Here is a 16773-nt window from a genome sequence, read left to right on the forward strand (position 1 = left end):
TACCCAGACAGAACATCGAGCTGATCATATCTAGGAACCAGTGGGTTAACAGAGTTCTACTGACAAGGACCTCACAAAGATGGTAAAACATGACATTTACTCACTTGGGCTGCAAAAGGTTTTGGGGGGGGGGGGGGGATTTTTGGGGTTGTTTGGTGTTGGTTTGGTTTTATATTTTTATTTCCTTGGTGCTCTTTATGCCAGACTAAGAACAGAACACCCCATAACAGCAAGTCCCAGAACAAGGTACAGACAACAGCAAGCCTCTCTCCTGATGTTGTTCACCAAGATGTTTCTAGGGCCATCAGGGATGTCTGCAGTAGGCAGAGCACTGAAGAAACTGCTGATTGCTCCAACATCTCTGCAGTACATCATCAGTGAGGAGGGCTGAGGGATGACATCCTCAAAGATGTCAATCACTGAACAATCGCTGCATTGGTTTGATGTGGTGTGGCACCTCTCAGCTCTTAACTGCAGTTACATGCACCATCTGTTGCAAGATGGGGTCTAGCTGTGAACCCCCTTGCCCTGGAGCAGGGGCTTGAACTTCTGCTATTCCCATTAAGACACGACTTCAGCACACACCCCCCAACCCTAGTTCTCTCTTCCACAACCAGCAGCAAGGGTATCTACAGGAGCTGCTGCTGTTCCACTCCTCTCAGGCAGACCTTTCACTTCAAGAAAAAACATCCACAGAGAACAAGAGAAGTGGCCCAAAAAACCCACACCTGCCTTGTTTTGCCCTCTCTACCCCTTTGTCAATAAGGGCTGGACTTTCCCAGTAAAGACACTCAGGAGAATTTGCTCTTTCTCCCTCTTCACACCCTCACTCTCAGCATTAACAGGACACAGAAGAGTTGTTGGGCCAGTGCAGTACACGAGCCTGTCCCAGTACCCTGCTACATGAACAAGTACAACGCTGGAAAATGCAAGGAGAGACAGGAAAGGGAAACAGCAGGAGCTGAGGGCAGAGTGTTTGGAGGGATACTGATCTCTAAAGCCTTCCTCTCACAGGGGCAGCAGAGAGAAGGCAGTCTGAATGGAAGCAGAAGAGTAAACCTACAAGGCACAGGATCAAAGTGGAGAACAAGCAAAGGGAGTTTGCTTCTAATTGTGATGACAGGACACAAGGATAACAGGGAACATTCTATGTCAGAGTTACCCTGCACTCAGACATGGAAGTCCTGATATTAAAGATCCAAACTCCTGCCTTCCATGAGCACTAGGGACACAGTGAGGATGGGAGTACTTCTCCAGCCAGACATCACAATATAAGAGGAGTCTGAACTAACAGCTCCCCAAGTCTCTATCTTGATCCTAACAGAGCCAAAAAAACCCAAATCAAAACAGAGTTCATTCAGCTGATCTCCCAGTCAGCGTGGTTATAAGCCAAATGAAAGACACACAGTTTAGACCTTGTTGGCAGAGCTCATTCCCCCATCCCATCTCCTCTACCTGGAAGCAGAGAAAGGGTCCTCTAGTAACCTTAAGTCAGGTACTGAGGCTCTCCCAGCTCCAGCAGCTCAAGCGGCTGCTGTGTCTCTGATCAGCCAGTTTTTCTGTTCAAGACTCCTCCCTTTATGAGATCCTGGCAGGGGTGGTTCATTGGACAAGGGACTCTGTTACTAACACAAGAACTAGGCAGCAGAGGTGAGCTGCAGAGCAAAGTGATGGAGGATGGGGACACAGTGACTCATGCATTGCAGGGAGAGTGCAAAACGTACCGTGGCTGCCAGTCCTCAGGGGTCACTGATAGTGATTCTGAAAGACAACATGAAATCAACATGGCAGTTCAGACAGTTCAAGGCAGAGGCCACACAGACTGTCAGGAAGGTGGAACAGACACATGCACTTGCACAGACACACATTCCCACGTCCCCCTCCAGAACACGGCACAAGTGTGCGCTGCTGGGTAGGGCAGCACTCAGCCATGCAGGACTTTGCACACACAACCACAGCCTCAACTTTGCACCCATCCAGAACCCTGCTGTGCACAGGGGTGCGTGGAAAGCTGTCTATCTGATCACAGACTGACTGGCTGTTGCTCACTCACCCACCCAGCAAGTCCACTCACACATCCAGGCTGACAGTCATCCCTCCTGAACCAGCAGGACCTGGGTCTCGGCACTCGTCAGCCATGCACACGTGGCTTGATGAGACACTCACTGAGGATTCCTATCTTCTGACCATATTAAATGTTAAGAGTTGAAACAAACAGCTCAGGAAGGAGGGAGATAACATGCAGTCCTGAGCACTACCCAAAAAGGGAAGAAGCAGGTTAAGATTTGTGTTTTGAAGGTCACAAATCATTATATCAGCTAATCTGACCTCCTGAATAATTAGTCATAAAGCTGTGTGAAGTTATGCTTATAGTGATGCTCATCACTTGCATCTTTTTCCTTAGATGTATCAAAGATTGGAGAATCCATTAATGCCTTCAACAGATTTTTCCAATGGCTAAGTCATTCTCACTTAAGCTTTTTTATTTCTCCTTTGAGCTTGCCTAAGCTTTCACCTACAGTTTATCAAACTATTTTAAACTGAAGATACTAAATAACTGGAGGAATAGATTCATAGTTTTATTTCCCAGAGCAAGTCCTCCTGCACAGCTCCAATAGGCATATAGTCTGAATGCAGTCCTTCACTGCACACAAGATAGGACCTTATATTGTTTTTAACTTTCAGCTCCCAAAGATATGTATTTGGTAATACAGATTTCCACAGTAGATTGAATAAATATTAAGTACAGAAACAGGATGGTAAATCAGTCTTGTTTTAAGTGTACTTAATTATATGCAGGAAAATCTTCCTGTGCAAGAAAATGGACCATGTGGTGTTTATATGTGAAAGCATGTGTCTACACAATTATGTTCATAAAAAAAAAAAGAAGGGGAGCAACACTTGTCTAAGTTCATCATCCCTAAAACCAGACGCTCACACAAATTGGAGGCATAAACTGCCAAACTTCTACACAGGCATCAGCGTGCATATACACACAAAGTACATCCAGCCACCACCATGCACTTCCAGTTCCCTGTGTAACACCAACTCCTACAGCAAAACTCACTCATGCCAGATACAAGAGCTTTGTTCCTCTCGCACACGACACACAGTATCATAGCCTGGTTAGCAAGGGAAAAAGATGAGTATTAAAAAAAGCAGCAATGGAGATGGCATTCGTTCACCCATGGCAGAAGCACCCGAGTCCAAGTGCTAGCAGGGTACATTCTTATTCTATATACAGGAGAGGAAGAGAAAGAGTCCCTTGTCACTGGAAATGCTCCATTCATCAGTGAACTCAAATGACAAGCTGGTATCAGGATCCGGAGGAGTCTATGAACAACTGGAAGAATCAGAGAGGGGGATCAGAGAATGAGCATCACTTCACAGCTTCTGGAATTACATTCTCCAGTCCAGATCAGGGCAGTCAGCAGCATGCAATCCAACCTACCATCTCTCCTTCTAAAGCAAGGGATTGCTCAGTTAAGTATGAAACACCTTCTTCCTCTGCTCCAGTGCTGTTCCCTACCTTCACCTAAACCCTTCTACCTCATGGGAAAGGCAGAAAAGCCACACAGACAGGCTATGACAGATTTCTTCAAAAAAGGCCAATTAATTTCAGCCCATTTTGGGGAATCCTATCATAATGATTAGGTATATAGAATATTTTTCATGAGTGAAGAAATGAAACTGAGTGAAAGAAGAAAGATGGAGACAGAAAGAAGCATAAGTATACTAAAAACAAAACCACAAAGTAACAGTATATGGAAAAGCAGGGTCACAAAATGAAGAGCCAAAATACACAGAAGCATGCTGACATCTATAGGTGCCACCAGCAGGACTGCAGTCCCTGGGGCAACACTGCAGCACGTGCAAATAATTTACTGTGGGAGCTGCATCAAGGTGCATAGGGAGGACTGGGACAGAGGCACCAAGAAAGTAAAACCATTTGCACACACCAGAGTCAGAAACTGGTCTATAAGCTCTTTGGACTCATCCATCTCTGGGCTGGATACAGCCTAGCAGAGAGCACTTCCCCTCCAGACAGGCAGCACCAAGTATGAGCTGGGGCACTACCACAGGAGGGAGACTGAATTGCCTGTGCCGTATGCTAGCAGTGCCCGTTGACAGGCTGGGTGTTCCCACAGAAGATGGCAAAGCTTCAGACACATGTCACCAGCATCCACTGGAGAGGAGGTATTTTCCACAAGGGAAGCGTTCCCTCTGGCACGCCACTGGTGAGCTCCTGGTTATGTTCATTCTTTACTCTGCAACTACCCCTTCCTCACAGGGAGGCCAAGTACCAAATATAAAAGCATTCCCTGTTCCAGACTGCTTCCCAAGTCCTCTTCAGGAAGATGTGCAGAGCTGCACAGGGGATAATCCCTTATTACTGTGTTGAAGAGTGTTTTAAGTGACTGAACAGGAGAGGAATTAAGGTCCTAATGGCAAAGCAAAGCTGTGTGATTGGAACCCTCTAGACTGGAAAATGTTCAAGTTGATTACAGAAGCAACAAAAACACCTAAAAAATCAATTTCCCTGCCAGCAACATCACAATATTCTCCTAGCCAAAAAGGATCTGAACAGCTTAGATGAAGGTCTCTCCAACTCACCTTGAACAACTCTGGGCCAAGAAAAAAAGGGGCAGCTTCAGGCTTTGGGAGCCCTATGCAGAGGGGAACTGCCACTCCCATCCTATGATTTTTCTGGTGACCTTCTCCTAACTTGTAAGCAGAGGTGCTGGTATGATTGCTTTAATAAAGCCCTCAGGTACAAGGTCCTTTTCCCCCATCCTTTGCACAGAGGTCTGTGCAGAGAAGAGGCTGCCCCTTTGCTCCCAGGAGATGCCCTGGCATTGCCTCATCTGTACAATGAAATCTTGGTGGACAGCGATGCTCCTGCCTACGGACCCAATTCAAATATCCAAAGACTGTGCCCACACCACGCACTCCATTCTCCTTCTACAGCCCAGGCAGGCTCAGTGCTGTCAAGGCTGCTGCCCCAAAATGGGACATGTCCCACCTGCATGGAACAGCATTTCAGGACTTACCTGGGAACACCAGGAGGAGCACGATTAGGCCGAGAAGGAACCTGAGGTGGGGGTCCAAAGGGATCAGGAGAGGCACCTGGCCTGGAGGGCACAGGGGGGGCACCACCCAGCGTGGACCCACCAGCAGGAGGTGGCCCAGGAGCTGGGCCTCGAGACCCAGGTCTGGCGGGTGGAACTGCAGGAGCTCTCCTCTGTGGTGTGGGGCTGGATGTAGGAGATCTGGCAAAGAAAGAAAGAAATTCAACTGCAACAACAGGCCTGGGATCCCTCTGTCACCACCAGGTCCCCATATGCTGCCTTCAGAGCTCCTCCTTTAGCCTCATGTCACTTTACACACCACCCCTTGCCTTTCAAGAGCCATGCCAAGCTTCAGGTTGCCTTCAAAGCTACTTCAGGTGCCGTCTAACCTAAGGGTTTAGAAGCCTCCATATCCTCTGCAAAGACATAGCAGCCCTACATAGCTTTCAAGGCTTAGGAGCTTCCCAAGACAAATATCCATAACTCTTCATCCACAGGGAGAAGAGGGGGAGAGGAGGACTCGCTGTCTCTGTAGGAGGCCCCAGCTAGCCACCGAAGAGGCATCAGGCAGGTCTGTGGGGCTCTCCCCCTGAGCCTCCGGTACCTGCGTCCGGATGGTACGTTCTGCACCTGCAGCCAAGAGTCGTCCACCGGTGGGGGCATGGGGGTGCTGATGGTGCTGGTGTTGATGTCCCCGATGATGTTGAGGGCCTCTTTCAGGGCATGGTACATGCGCAGCATTTCGTCACGTCGCTGGGCCTGCTCGGCCGATTCCTCCATCAGCGTATTTTGGTCACCACAGGAGTACAGGTTTGCCAGCAACTCCGAGTGGATAAAGTCCTTGGTCTGTAAATGAGCACAAAGAGGGAATCTGTTCCCACTGCCTTCCCCAAAACACTCTGCTCTGTCCCCACCTTTTCCTCCTTTCAAGCTGCCTTCAGTTTTTCTTCATTCCTTCTTTCCCTCCCTATTTTTCCCCTTCTCTATCTCCCCACCTCCACTGACCACAGTGTGGTAAGTACATTGTTTATCATGAGGTGCATGATTGTCTTCGGCATGAGGTCTCTGATGGTTTTGTTGACAATTGCCATGTAGGAATCCACCAAGTTCCTGATCGTTTCCACTTGTCTCTCCAGTTGAGGGTCCATGGAGTGCATGAAATTGTCTGATCCATTCTCCTCCGCTTCACTGGCCTACAGAGGAGAAACAGATTGGTTCTTCAAAATGTAACACAAAATTACCTTTTCATGAAAGTGCCAAGAGAAGAAAAGAAGGGAACATGCAGGAAGCACATGCAATATAACTTTATTTAAACTTACATTTTGAGCTGTGATTGTCAATGCATAGCTCAGCTTGTACAGACTTCCACAGCTCAGATCTAAGGAGCTTTAACAACAAAGCTGCTCTCTTAGTAGAAAGTTACACAAAGGTGAAAGGCAGTGGGGACCTCCTGACCAACATTCACAGGCTGTGGCTCTAGTGAATAATTAAAGCTGTATTTTTACAGCTTTATGTTCATAAACACAATTTATGTTCTTTTTTATGTTCATAGCTTCCTGAAAGGTTTCTTCATCTGAGCTGGGTTTTCCCCACCCAGATTCAGTTTAGACCTGAGAATCACTCACCATAAATTAAGCATTACAAGCTCTCTGACATACTGCATCTTTATCCTCATTATACAAATGAGAAAACAGATACAGAGGGGTGAAGTAACTGCTCATCTCGGTCAGATCATAAGTAGATGGAACAACCTAGAAAACCTTCCTGATCACTTTAGCTGCAAATCCTGCATTTGCAAGTCATAATTATCTTTTCTTTCACACCAAGCAGATTAATCTCTTCCTGTCTGCCTGAAATGCATTGATTAGCTTTCTGTAAGGTAAAACCTGGACTGTGCTGTTTGACACCAAACAATTGCCAAGGCTTATCCATTTGGGGTCAATTTCAAAGCAGCAAACCATGAAAGACTGCTGTCTTTCTCGATGCTTATTTAAAAAAAACCTCTTGATTTTTATAAAGAAAAATCTTTCTTTTAAACCATCCCAGTCTGAAGGATTTGCAGTGTAGGAAACTACTTTTGTTTTGGGGAAAAAAAAATATATGAGAAAGGGTAAATTCTTTTGTTCATCTGAGCTTTTCCTGGGAAGATGTTACGTAATGAAGGACTGCAAGGTCTCAGTGAGAAACAAAGGAAAGGAAGTGGATGTCAAACAGGACAACTTAAAAAAATTAGGTTAAAAACCCCCAAAATAAGTTTGCATCAAGATTCAGAAGTCATACAAAAAGGGAAAAATAAAAAGAAAAAAGGAAAACCCAAACCAAGAACAGAAGCAAACAGCCAAAATCCAACAGAAGGTACAGAGAGGGCGAAGCAAACGCCTCTCAGAAAACTGTGACAAAAGGAAAAAACAAGAGAGAACCATCCGGTGAGAGCCCCAGGGGGCAACACAGGCAGAAAGGGTCAGACTTACTTTGTCCTTGTCCTGGCAGGCCAGTTTGAGCATATGAGGAAAAAATTAAAAAGGGACAAAAAATAAAAGACGACTTTTAGTTGGTCTGAGAATTCAGAGAAGATCCCATAATAGCACTGAGCAAGCAAAAGACCAATCCCACTAAAAATACACAAATACCTGGATTACCCTGAAGAGCAACAAGTGAATCATTCAGCTAAACTCAAAAACAAAATGGGACACTATGCAAAGGAAATCTTATCGTTAGCAACAAAGGACAATTTACTTACCTACAATGGCTACTTGTTATTTGTTACACAGGGTTTTGAGACAGTCAACCTAAGGATCAGAGTTCCTAGTCAAACCACCCCATTTGCACACCAATAGGTGGCACATGTCCTTTATGAGTACATGTTTAAGAAGTCCAGTCTGGTTCAAAGGCAATTTGAAGTCATGTCACTGTTAAGGTCCAGTCCCTAATCCTCTTTTTATTTAATAACCCACCAGTTTGTCAGGAAATGCTTTAAAGTAAAAAACACAATCTTCAAGTGCAACAGGAGAAATGAGTGCAAGTGTATCAGAAGCAACAAACAGATAAGCAATTATCACTTTTCTAATGGGAAAACTATTTACAGCAGCTTCCTCTCACAGAGGAACAGGAAGGCTTTGAACAGGAACATACACCACAGTTCTCTAGAACATACTTTTAAAGCAGAGCATAATGGTGACAGCAAATGTTGTGGGACAAGGCTAAGGGAAGAGATAAGAGGTCTTGCTAAAGTAGAATATTAAGGCATCTGCCAAGCAAAAGAAAAATTTAAAGAACATCCCTTCCTAATTAGGTGGGGGAAGGAATGGAAGAACAGTTACTAATAAGCCAGGAAGCTCCAAACAAGGCTGTACAGTGTTACTAGAAAGGAATGGTGCCTTTAATCAGCAGACACATACCACCTAGTAGTCATGTAGTTAAAATGTCCTCCTTATATTGGGAATTTAATGCCCACAAAACAAGAGAGCTAGAAGGGTTTATCAAGGCAGGTTTTGGCTACTTTATTTCCCTTTTGAAGCTGTCAGTTACTTTATCTCAAGTTTCCTCAAAGGAAGCACCAGGACATACCAAAAACTTAAATTTGTGTTCCAAACTATCCTCAGCTGAGGAAAGAGACGAAAACCTTCATGGACTTATTTTTAACATAAAAGGATGCAGATATCCTTCCTAAGATACATGCTGTGTTCCTTCTTATCCCCTTATTAAGGCTGTAACTTACCCCAACACGCTCTGGGTAGACTCCTGCACGAAGGAAGGAAGCCTTCCAGCTATCCACCTCCTCCTGGGTCTCACAGGCCAGCTCCAGCTGCCGGTAGTCCTTGTAAACATTCCTGAGAGGAAGACAAACATTTTATTCTTTTCTATTGCAATCAGAGAATTACCCATATTCAACAAAGATGTCAATGAGCAGGGAATCTTCCTATCATTTCAAGGCAGAGACACTTAGTTCCTTGCTAGTACCCTCATGATGACCCTGCAGAAGGGAAAGGAAATGATTTTTTTTTATGAGTAAATTTGATTGCCCTCAAATCAGTGGAGTGTTTCAACAGGGCCTGAAAGAGATTCCCTTTTCAATTCTGCTCACTGCTGGACTTCTCCAGCCAACCTGGGTCCCCTGTCTCCTATGGCTTTCCCCAGTCACTCACTAAGAACATTGATTATAAATACACTCTCCAGCCACAGCCAGACCCAGGTAACTACACCAAATAGCTGAAGGCTAAGGTCACACTGCAGGCCATGCACTGGTGAAGAAAGAAAATAGTATGCATCTGTAAGACCAGAGGGAATGAAGACAGACTTCTTTTAAGAAGTTCCTCATCTCCTCCAAAAATGGCTATCCTTAAAGGATACGCACATCTCTTGGACAGCTATCCCAACATACTCATCTCTACCCCCTCCTATCTAATATTACTTGAGTCCTATCCTAGCTTCAACAGCTTGGCCTGCTGAGGTGGAAGCATACCTCTGTTCAGTGTTGAAGAGAGCAAAGATGTGCTTGCTGGACATAAATCCCTTCTCAACATCTCGCAGTTTCAGGTTATCCACTGGTAACATATACTTCTTCTCCTTCTCCTGAAAAGGGGATCAGTAAAAAGTCACTCACGGCTCCAACAAAGCCTCTACTCTGCCAGCACGGAGGAGTCCATCAGCACTACAGCTCCGACATCACCAGGGAGGCATTCTCAACCCAGGTCCTGTGGTCCCTTAAGTCTATGAGAAAAGGAGATCTCTAGAAACAAGTTTGTCCTCCTGACTGCTTCTGTGATGTAGCCCAACAGTCCTGCCCATTAACTCCTCCACAAGCAGGCAACAGCATGGCATTGTCCCAGTCCCAGGCTGTAACCAACACTGAGGTCCTCACTCTTCCCAGCAAGGGACAGTCATCATCAAGACCCTCACTAGTCACATCAAACCCAGAGCAGGTCTGCCTAGGAAAGGCTCCTCATACCTCTGTTCTCAGGACAGCATTAAAGCAGGGAAACACTGCTGCTGGTCAGAGAGGAGGCAAGGAGCCCTCAAAGCCTCACCGTTGCCACCTCAGCATTTTACTTTTAATCACCACAAGTCTATATCCAGGTTCAAGAAAAGCCAGACATGTGATAGAGAAGCTGGTTTGACACAGAAGTTACAGACTACATCAGCTTAAATTCACCTCTTCAGAAAAGCTGAACTTCTCACTGTCCTACAATCTACTGGTTACTGGTTTAAAGTATTAATTAAGCAATAATAAATATGCATCAGAAGATCGAAGAGCAGGTCTGGCTACAATAATACAGGTTACTATAAGGTTACCTGAAGGCCTTCTGTGTTGAAAAAAATCAAGGAACTACGCACATTAATGAAAATCTTGTGCTCTGAATGATCAGAAGCTCAAGCAATATGGGCAGTTTACTGCTTGGTGAATGTTAAAAACCAGAATCTGAAATTTTAATGAGCAGACTCAGAGAGCTTTAAGGGTCCCATTTTTCAGAGTAACTGCCATCTACAACCCTCCAGGCTGGTTCTTATGAGACATCTCCAGCTAAACACAGAACAAGGCATCCAAAAAATAACCTTAATATTTTTGACCCTAGGTATCATCTTTTAACACACAAACTTGGTCTTAATTTTTACATTTACATTCAGAAACTAAACCAGAAATCATTCTCCCTGCTTAGTCTCAAAACTGGATCTACAGCAAATTAACAGAAGTGAATCTGGTTTAAGGTTTCTACTTGGAACATCCTGTTCCAGCTGGGTATTATACCCCAACATAACAAGAGAGGGAGCCATCACACTGATCTCCAAATGCAGCTATCCAAGCTATCCTATTTCCTACCCTGAAACAGGAACAGAGTGCACCTTTGTGTAAAAGCATGCATGTGTGACTGTCCCCCTGCGAGCATTTGTGTTTGTAGACCTTTCTTGGATGGAAACAAAACGTGATTGCTCCCAGGGGAAAGAAGAATGGAAAACAAGGATGGCCAGTGAGCAGAGATCCTGAAGAGCTAGCTAGAGAAGAGGGACAGGGCAACAGGTAAGGATGACAAACTGCTGGGCTCAAACACCCAAGGGATGGCAAGTCCAGCCTAAGTTTCAGTTAAATTGACTCGAGTTTGCTAAGGATATCAGATGCTACACAGTTCAGACATACCCTAAAGATCAAACTGTGCTAGTCCATTACAAAATTAACACCAAAAGAATATCCCAAAAGCCAGCACCTGGAAAACAGAAAAGGTCACCTGGGTAGCTGCCAAACTGTCCATTCTCTCTCAAAGGTGCCAGGCTATGAAAGCAGGAGAGCTCTTCCAAGCAGATTTCCTGGGATTTTTTAACATTGTTGATCAGTCTAGATTAGAAGTGCACAAGCATTTTTGCGATGGGACATCTGTCAGCCAGGTACTGGTCTTGGAGCCACACAAACCACTTCAGGTTCTGTAAGCCAAAAACAGCTTCCAGCTTTCTCTGGATCATTATTATGCTGGTTTACATTGAACTAGTGACCTAGAAGTGAAGTACACCAACTACTAAGTCCCTAGGCAAGACAGACCATCCTCAAAGCAGTCTCACTTAATTGGAACTCCCTGCATCCACCCCACAGAGCCTCTGGGATAGTAAAAAACATAACTGATGTTAAAGCTGTCTGAGAAAAATCATTCTGCATTAGAAGCACATCATTCCATAGAAGTTTAGCAACAGAATCATTCTTCAGGGGAAAAAAAAGTCAAAAGGTAAGGGAATCCCATGTCCCAAATATGGAAATACATGCTCTTTGCCAGGGTTCTGACTTTCACCCCTTCCAAGCTCTTGCACAAATGTTGCCACGTGATCAAGGCAACACTATCTCTGCACACTGATCTTTCCACACACCAGAGGAAAGATGTGTATATCTGTCTGCCAGCATAAAATATCAGTCCTCTGACTCTGAGGTAGCCAGAGCAATCAAATGGAGGACATTGGTGCAATGCAAGAAACCCCCAGCCCACGCGTGCTGCAGGGCAGTGCACACTGCAACGAGCCCCCGACGCTCTCCATCGCCCCACACATCCCCCCTCCCAGTCCCCCACTTCAGTCTTTCCAGCTTCTCGGTTTTCAACCCAGCCTGTTTTATATCAACACTCTGACTTCATTTCCTGAATGTAGAGACAGGAAAGTGTGGAATGAGCTGCCAAAGGCTGAGCCTCTCAAAACTTTGGCTGAGCCCTCTGCCCATATGTTAGCAATCTGGCAGTATGTGCTATGGCTGAACAGCGTCCCAGCCAAGAGGGGAAAGGGCTTCTCTCTCTCCTGCTTTCCAGATCTGGTGGGGGGGAAGAGAAGAAAGAGCCAGCACACATCGAAATGGGAAAGTAGTTTGTGAAATACTATATTCAAAGCCTTCTGTCTGATCCCGAGAGGCTTATGCTACTCATCAAATATCTCCCCTCATCTATAAGGGAAAAAAAAAAATCAGGCAAAACTCTCTCAGCAGCAGAATATATGTTATATAAAATACAGACATTGACTGCGAGTTAATCTGTAGAGCCTTGAGGCCAGGGAGAGGTAGTGAAGTGGCAGAAGCACTCAGACTGGCTGTACACAACAGAATATGGATGCTCAGTGTTGGCTCAGTGCCTACAAGGGGACTAGCCACCCCTAATCAGGGCTGCTGCTCCCCACGGGAGTCACACCACTCACAGGGAGAACTGCAGAAAGATGACTGAAAGCTGCTCCTGCACAGGCAGGATGAGTGCCAGAGGATTACTCCCCTGCCTCCAGCATCGTGCAGATACAGCCATATGGCTCTGTACTTTGGATCTACCGAGGAAAGAAAATACACATGGCCAGGAAGGAGACCAGGATCCATCAGCCGTTCCAATTGTGGGGTGTAAAGCACAACAGCTGGAGGAAAAAAGGAATGCTGCAGTTGCAGCCTGATGTTGCAACATCCTTATTGTGGCTACACACCTCCTTATTGTGGCTAAATTCTACAGATTGGCTTTGGCCAAAGACAGCAACGGCTTGCACTATTATCTGAATTCTTTGTTGCTATCCTGTAGGTAATAACCTAAAAGAAGTTCACAAAATTTAGCAGGCAACAAGCCAGTCTGACTCAAAGCATTTCCTCCATTCGACTGGACTGCCTCAACAGCAAGTTAAATTTTCCTGCTCTCGGATACATGTGAAATGAAGCCGACAGATGCATGTGTGGGCTCCCCTAAGGTTGGAAATTGGCACTCGCAGTACAAGTAATTGGCAGAATTATTAGGTCTCAGTTTGCATTAGGAGCACAAATAAACTAATTAAAGGTTTCCCTGTAGCTGTTATGACAAACACCTTCTTTTGCACAGAGACAACGGTCTGTGGATATGGGAGAAAGAGTATTGCCATTGTTTTAATTGGTGGCTGTGTGAAATTAGGAGAAATTCATCTTGCTTAAAGCTCTTAATCTCCTTTCCTTCTTGTAAGACATGAAGCGCTATGGGTAAACAAGCCTGCCCCAGAGCTGACTGGAGTTTCAGTCAAATCATTTGTGTTAAACACATGCACAGCATTTTTAGAGGCTCCTCTAATAAAACTCTGCTCAAATATAAAAACATTAATATCATAATTGATAATAAACACTGCTTGAATACATGCACACTGTGAGATTATTAGGAAGAAGTCTCTGAAAAACAGCCTGGGTTATTTGAAAGCAAGTTAGATGAGCCTTTTAAGGTGAATCACCACCCCACCCCCTGAAATAAGACATTACCAACCACTTTCTGCTTCTTGTCTTTGCAAACAAAATGAGCATTAGAAGAGCTGAATTTCTGAGCTACAATTCTTCCAGGAAGTCCTAGTCACCCTCATGCATCTTAAGAACATCTTTCCAAAACACAGCCCACCTGTATCACTTAACTTTCACCCTCAGAGCACAATTTACTGGACAGTGCAACCACTGCTCCAAGCTGCAAAGCAGCTGTAATGGCTTGTTTACATCAGAAAGCTGCTCTGGTTTAACTTAAACAACACATCCTAAGATTTTAAGCTGATTTAGTTCAAAAGCTCTGTAGACACTAGGCCTGGACTCATGTGATTAATCACAACCATTACTGTTGGCTTAGTAAGCACAGCAATGGTCATCAACTCACCTGCACAAGAGTAAAGACTTTTACATCAGCTAAAATAACACACAGATTTAACCAGGCAGCTCAGTACAACCCTAGGAAGCCATCAGAAGGTGTAAGAGAAAGCACAGGCAGAAACTGAGCAGCTTAAGAGAAGCTGCAGTGCCCAAAACTCCATTGTCACAACCTAAGGTCACAGCAATGCCCACCAGCCTTTGCCAAGGACAAGCACACATTTCTTCCCTCGTTTGCCCCTGTGCCAGGGCAGGGATGAACCGTCCCCAAGTATCTGACTTGCTTTGATGAGGCAAAGTGCAACACATGTTAAGTATTACACATCTTCAGAAAAAGAAAAAGGTTGGTTACCCTTCCCCAGTGCATGGTTAGAGCCAAAGCGGGAGTTCTGGGTATTCCTATGTTTGACCACAAATCTTAACCATACAGCAGCACACACACAAGGGAAGGGGACTCTGGAGAGGAGGTGCAGGCTGTACATAAAGCTCTCTTTATCCCTGCAGCACCAGGGAGAGAGCGAGCAAACCGCAGGGGCTCAGGCTAACATCTGGAATCGTTACATGGGAGCCAAGCACCACAGAAGGCGACAGCATTCCTCAAGTTTCCATGCGGGGTAGGGAACCTTCCTTTCCCCCTCGCAACCCCATCCGTCAGCCGGCTCACTTCCTGCCAACCTCCGGCCTTCCCAGCAGCCAGCAAGCTCCTCCCTCGAGTCTAGTTAGCTTTCCACTGCCACGTCAATTGAGGCAGAAGGACAGAAGGGAAGCAAGAAGGGAGGGAGCAAAAACCAGAAGAGGGAGGGAGGGAGGCTCAGCAATGCCAGACATAGTGGGGGGAGAAAAAGAGGGGATGCGGATTGCTCCTGCAGTAGCCAGAGGTGAGCTGCAAAGGCAACTGGCCAAGGTGGGTCAAAGGACCTTTCTGAGGACTTGGAAGCAAATGCTGGTCCTGTTTGAGCTTTGCTCCGGACTCCAGGCAAAGGGCTGATCTACAGGAGAAAACTGGGCAGAAGGAGATGAGGGTTCATGGGGCCTGGGAATCTTCCCACACTGCTCCACAGGGAAGAAAAGGAGCAGAATGAGGCAACAAGTTCTGCACACCTGGGTGACAGCCAAAACTTCATAGCATTTCCTCCTCAAACAGGAGTAATTGATTATTTTTTTCCCCCCCCTCTTTCTAGAAAGGTGCAGCATACCCCAGGTGGAAGCCAGGTACCAGCCTGACAGCAGCACTGGAAAAGGAAGGAGCTTGGAAGCCTGCTCTGAATTGGAAACATGCAGAGAGCAACATTTCTTCTTCCCAGCTGCCAAAGGAGAACGTTTCTTCAATCAGGACTTGGACTTTCTTCACCCCATCTCTGCCCTCAAAACCTCATCACAAAAGCAGGGAGGGGAAGGGACTAATGAGCTGCTGATAGCCGGAGAGCAGATCGCAGAGGCTCCACTCCGTCTGCCCAGTGTTCAGACTACCTGTTCAGGACTACGAGATTGTACAGTAGTCTGCACATTGGTTAGGCTGTGCTGGGATACACCACACACTGCCAGTGCTGCACGGGGACGGCAACACCTGCACGGCAGAGGAACATGCTTGGAGAGGGTGGGCTGTGGGGATAGCTGCATGCACTCACCCCTCAGCCTTTGGAGCCATGCTTGATGATCACTTTTGCCTGCCTGTTCACCAGCCTACTCACAACCCTCTTTTTGTTCCTCCATCTCTCTCATTCCCTTCTTATTTTTTTCCAGCTTCATGCACTTGTCCCAGGGGTAGCTGTGTTCAGGATGGCTTGTTTCACATGCTAAACTCTGCCATAAAATGCAGAGAGAGGCACATGGGCCTGGTGGAGTTACAACTGCACTGTGCTTTGCTCCCTGAGAAGGCAGGATCAAGCAGAGGAAGGTGACTGGAGAAGGGGGATTTCACACAGTAAGGAATGATGGTCATTAATATAAAGAAAAACCCACAAAGGATTGAAAGTTGAAGGTTTGGATGCTCTGGAAGTTGTGCTTGCTTTGATGTTGGTCTGGAAAAGAAAGATGATAAACAGTGAAAGTATAAATGAAGACTGATTAAGACTGAGTAATTATCCATGAGAAAACATGCACTAGTGAAAAAAAGATGAGCAAATGAATTCAGGAGCTTCACAGAGGATGTAAAGAGAGAGTGTTTTCCAGAGAGCACCTGAGAGCAGTGTGAAAGCAGGAGAGGAAGAACCTCAGAGCAGACCTACTCCTATGGTCTTTGAACAAGCTGGATGCAAAAACCTGGTTGCAGCCAGATCCACCACAGCAAGTTTGAGGACTCATGAGTATCAGAGCAAAGACAAAGACAAAGACTTCTACCAGCTAAGCAGCGCCTCAAGGACACAGACTGTTGTGGGGGTAGGATGGGGAAGAACAGGGGGGAGTGCATGTGCGTGCAGCGGGGGAACATTCTCAGTATTGATCAATGTATTTATTTTTAAACTCTAATTGGGTACAAGACATTCACAGATACAGAATAAGCAGCTTTCTAGTGACTGTCAAATAAGGTCACATCTTCCCCAAGACAGGAGAGAGAATACCTTTGTACTTCACGCAAAAGATAAGGCATGAAGACAGAGAAACCTCAAGCACAACTGATGC

The 16773-nt window shown here is 45.7% G+C and overlaps 1 protein-coding gene across 1 annotated transcript in view; it reads right to left on the reverse strand.

The window, feature by feature from the left end:
• DNM1 (dynamin 1) overlaps positions 1-16773 on the reverse strand; it is a gene marked incomplete at its 5' end in the record, with an annotated part of 42512 nt that overhangs the window by 3610 nt on the left and 22129 nt on the right. Inside the window, 7 exon segments of the mRNA XM_029084623.1 lie at positions 1725-1761; positions 5052-5270; positions 5674-5915; positions 6092-6262; positions 7541-7552; positions 8788-8899; positions 9532-9641. Of these exon segments, the coding sequence (XP_028940456.1) occupies positions 1740-1761; positions 5052-5270; positions 5674-5915; positions 6092-6262; positions 7541-7552; positions 8788-8899; positions 9532-9641 (888 nt within the window).

The sequence above is a fragment of the Antrostomus carolinensis genome, unplaced genomic scaffold, assembly GCF_000700745.2.
Source record: "Antrostomus carolinensis isolate BGI_N321 unplaced genomic scaffold, ASM70074v2 scaffold28574, whole genome shotgun sequence".
Taxonomy (NCBI): domain Eukaryota; kingdom Metazoa; phylum Chordata; class Aves; order Caprimulgiformes; family Caprimulgidae; genus Antrostomus; species Antrostomus carolinensis.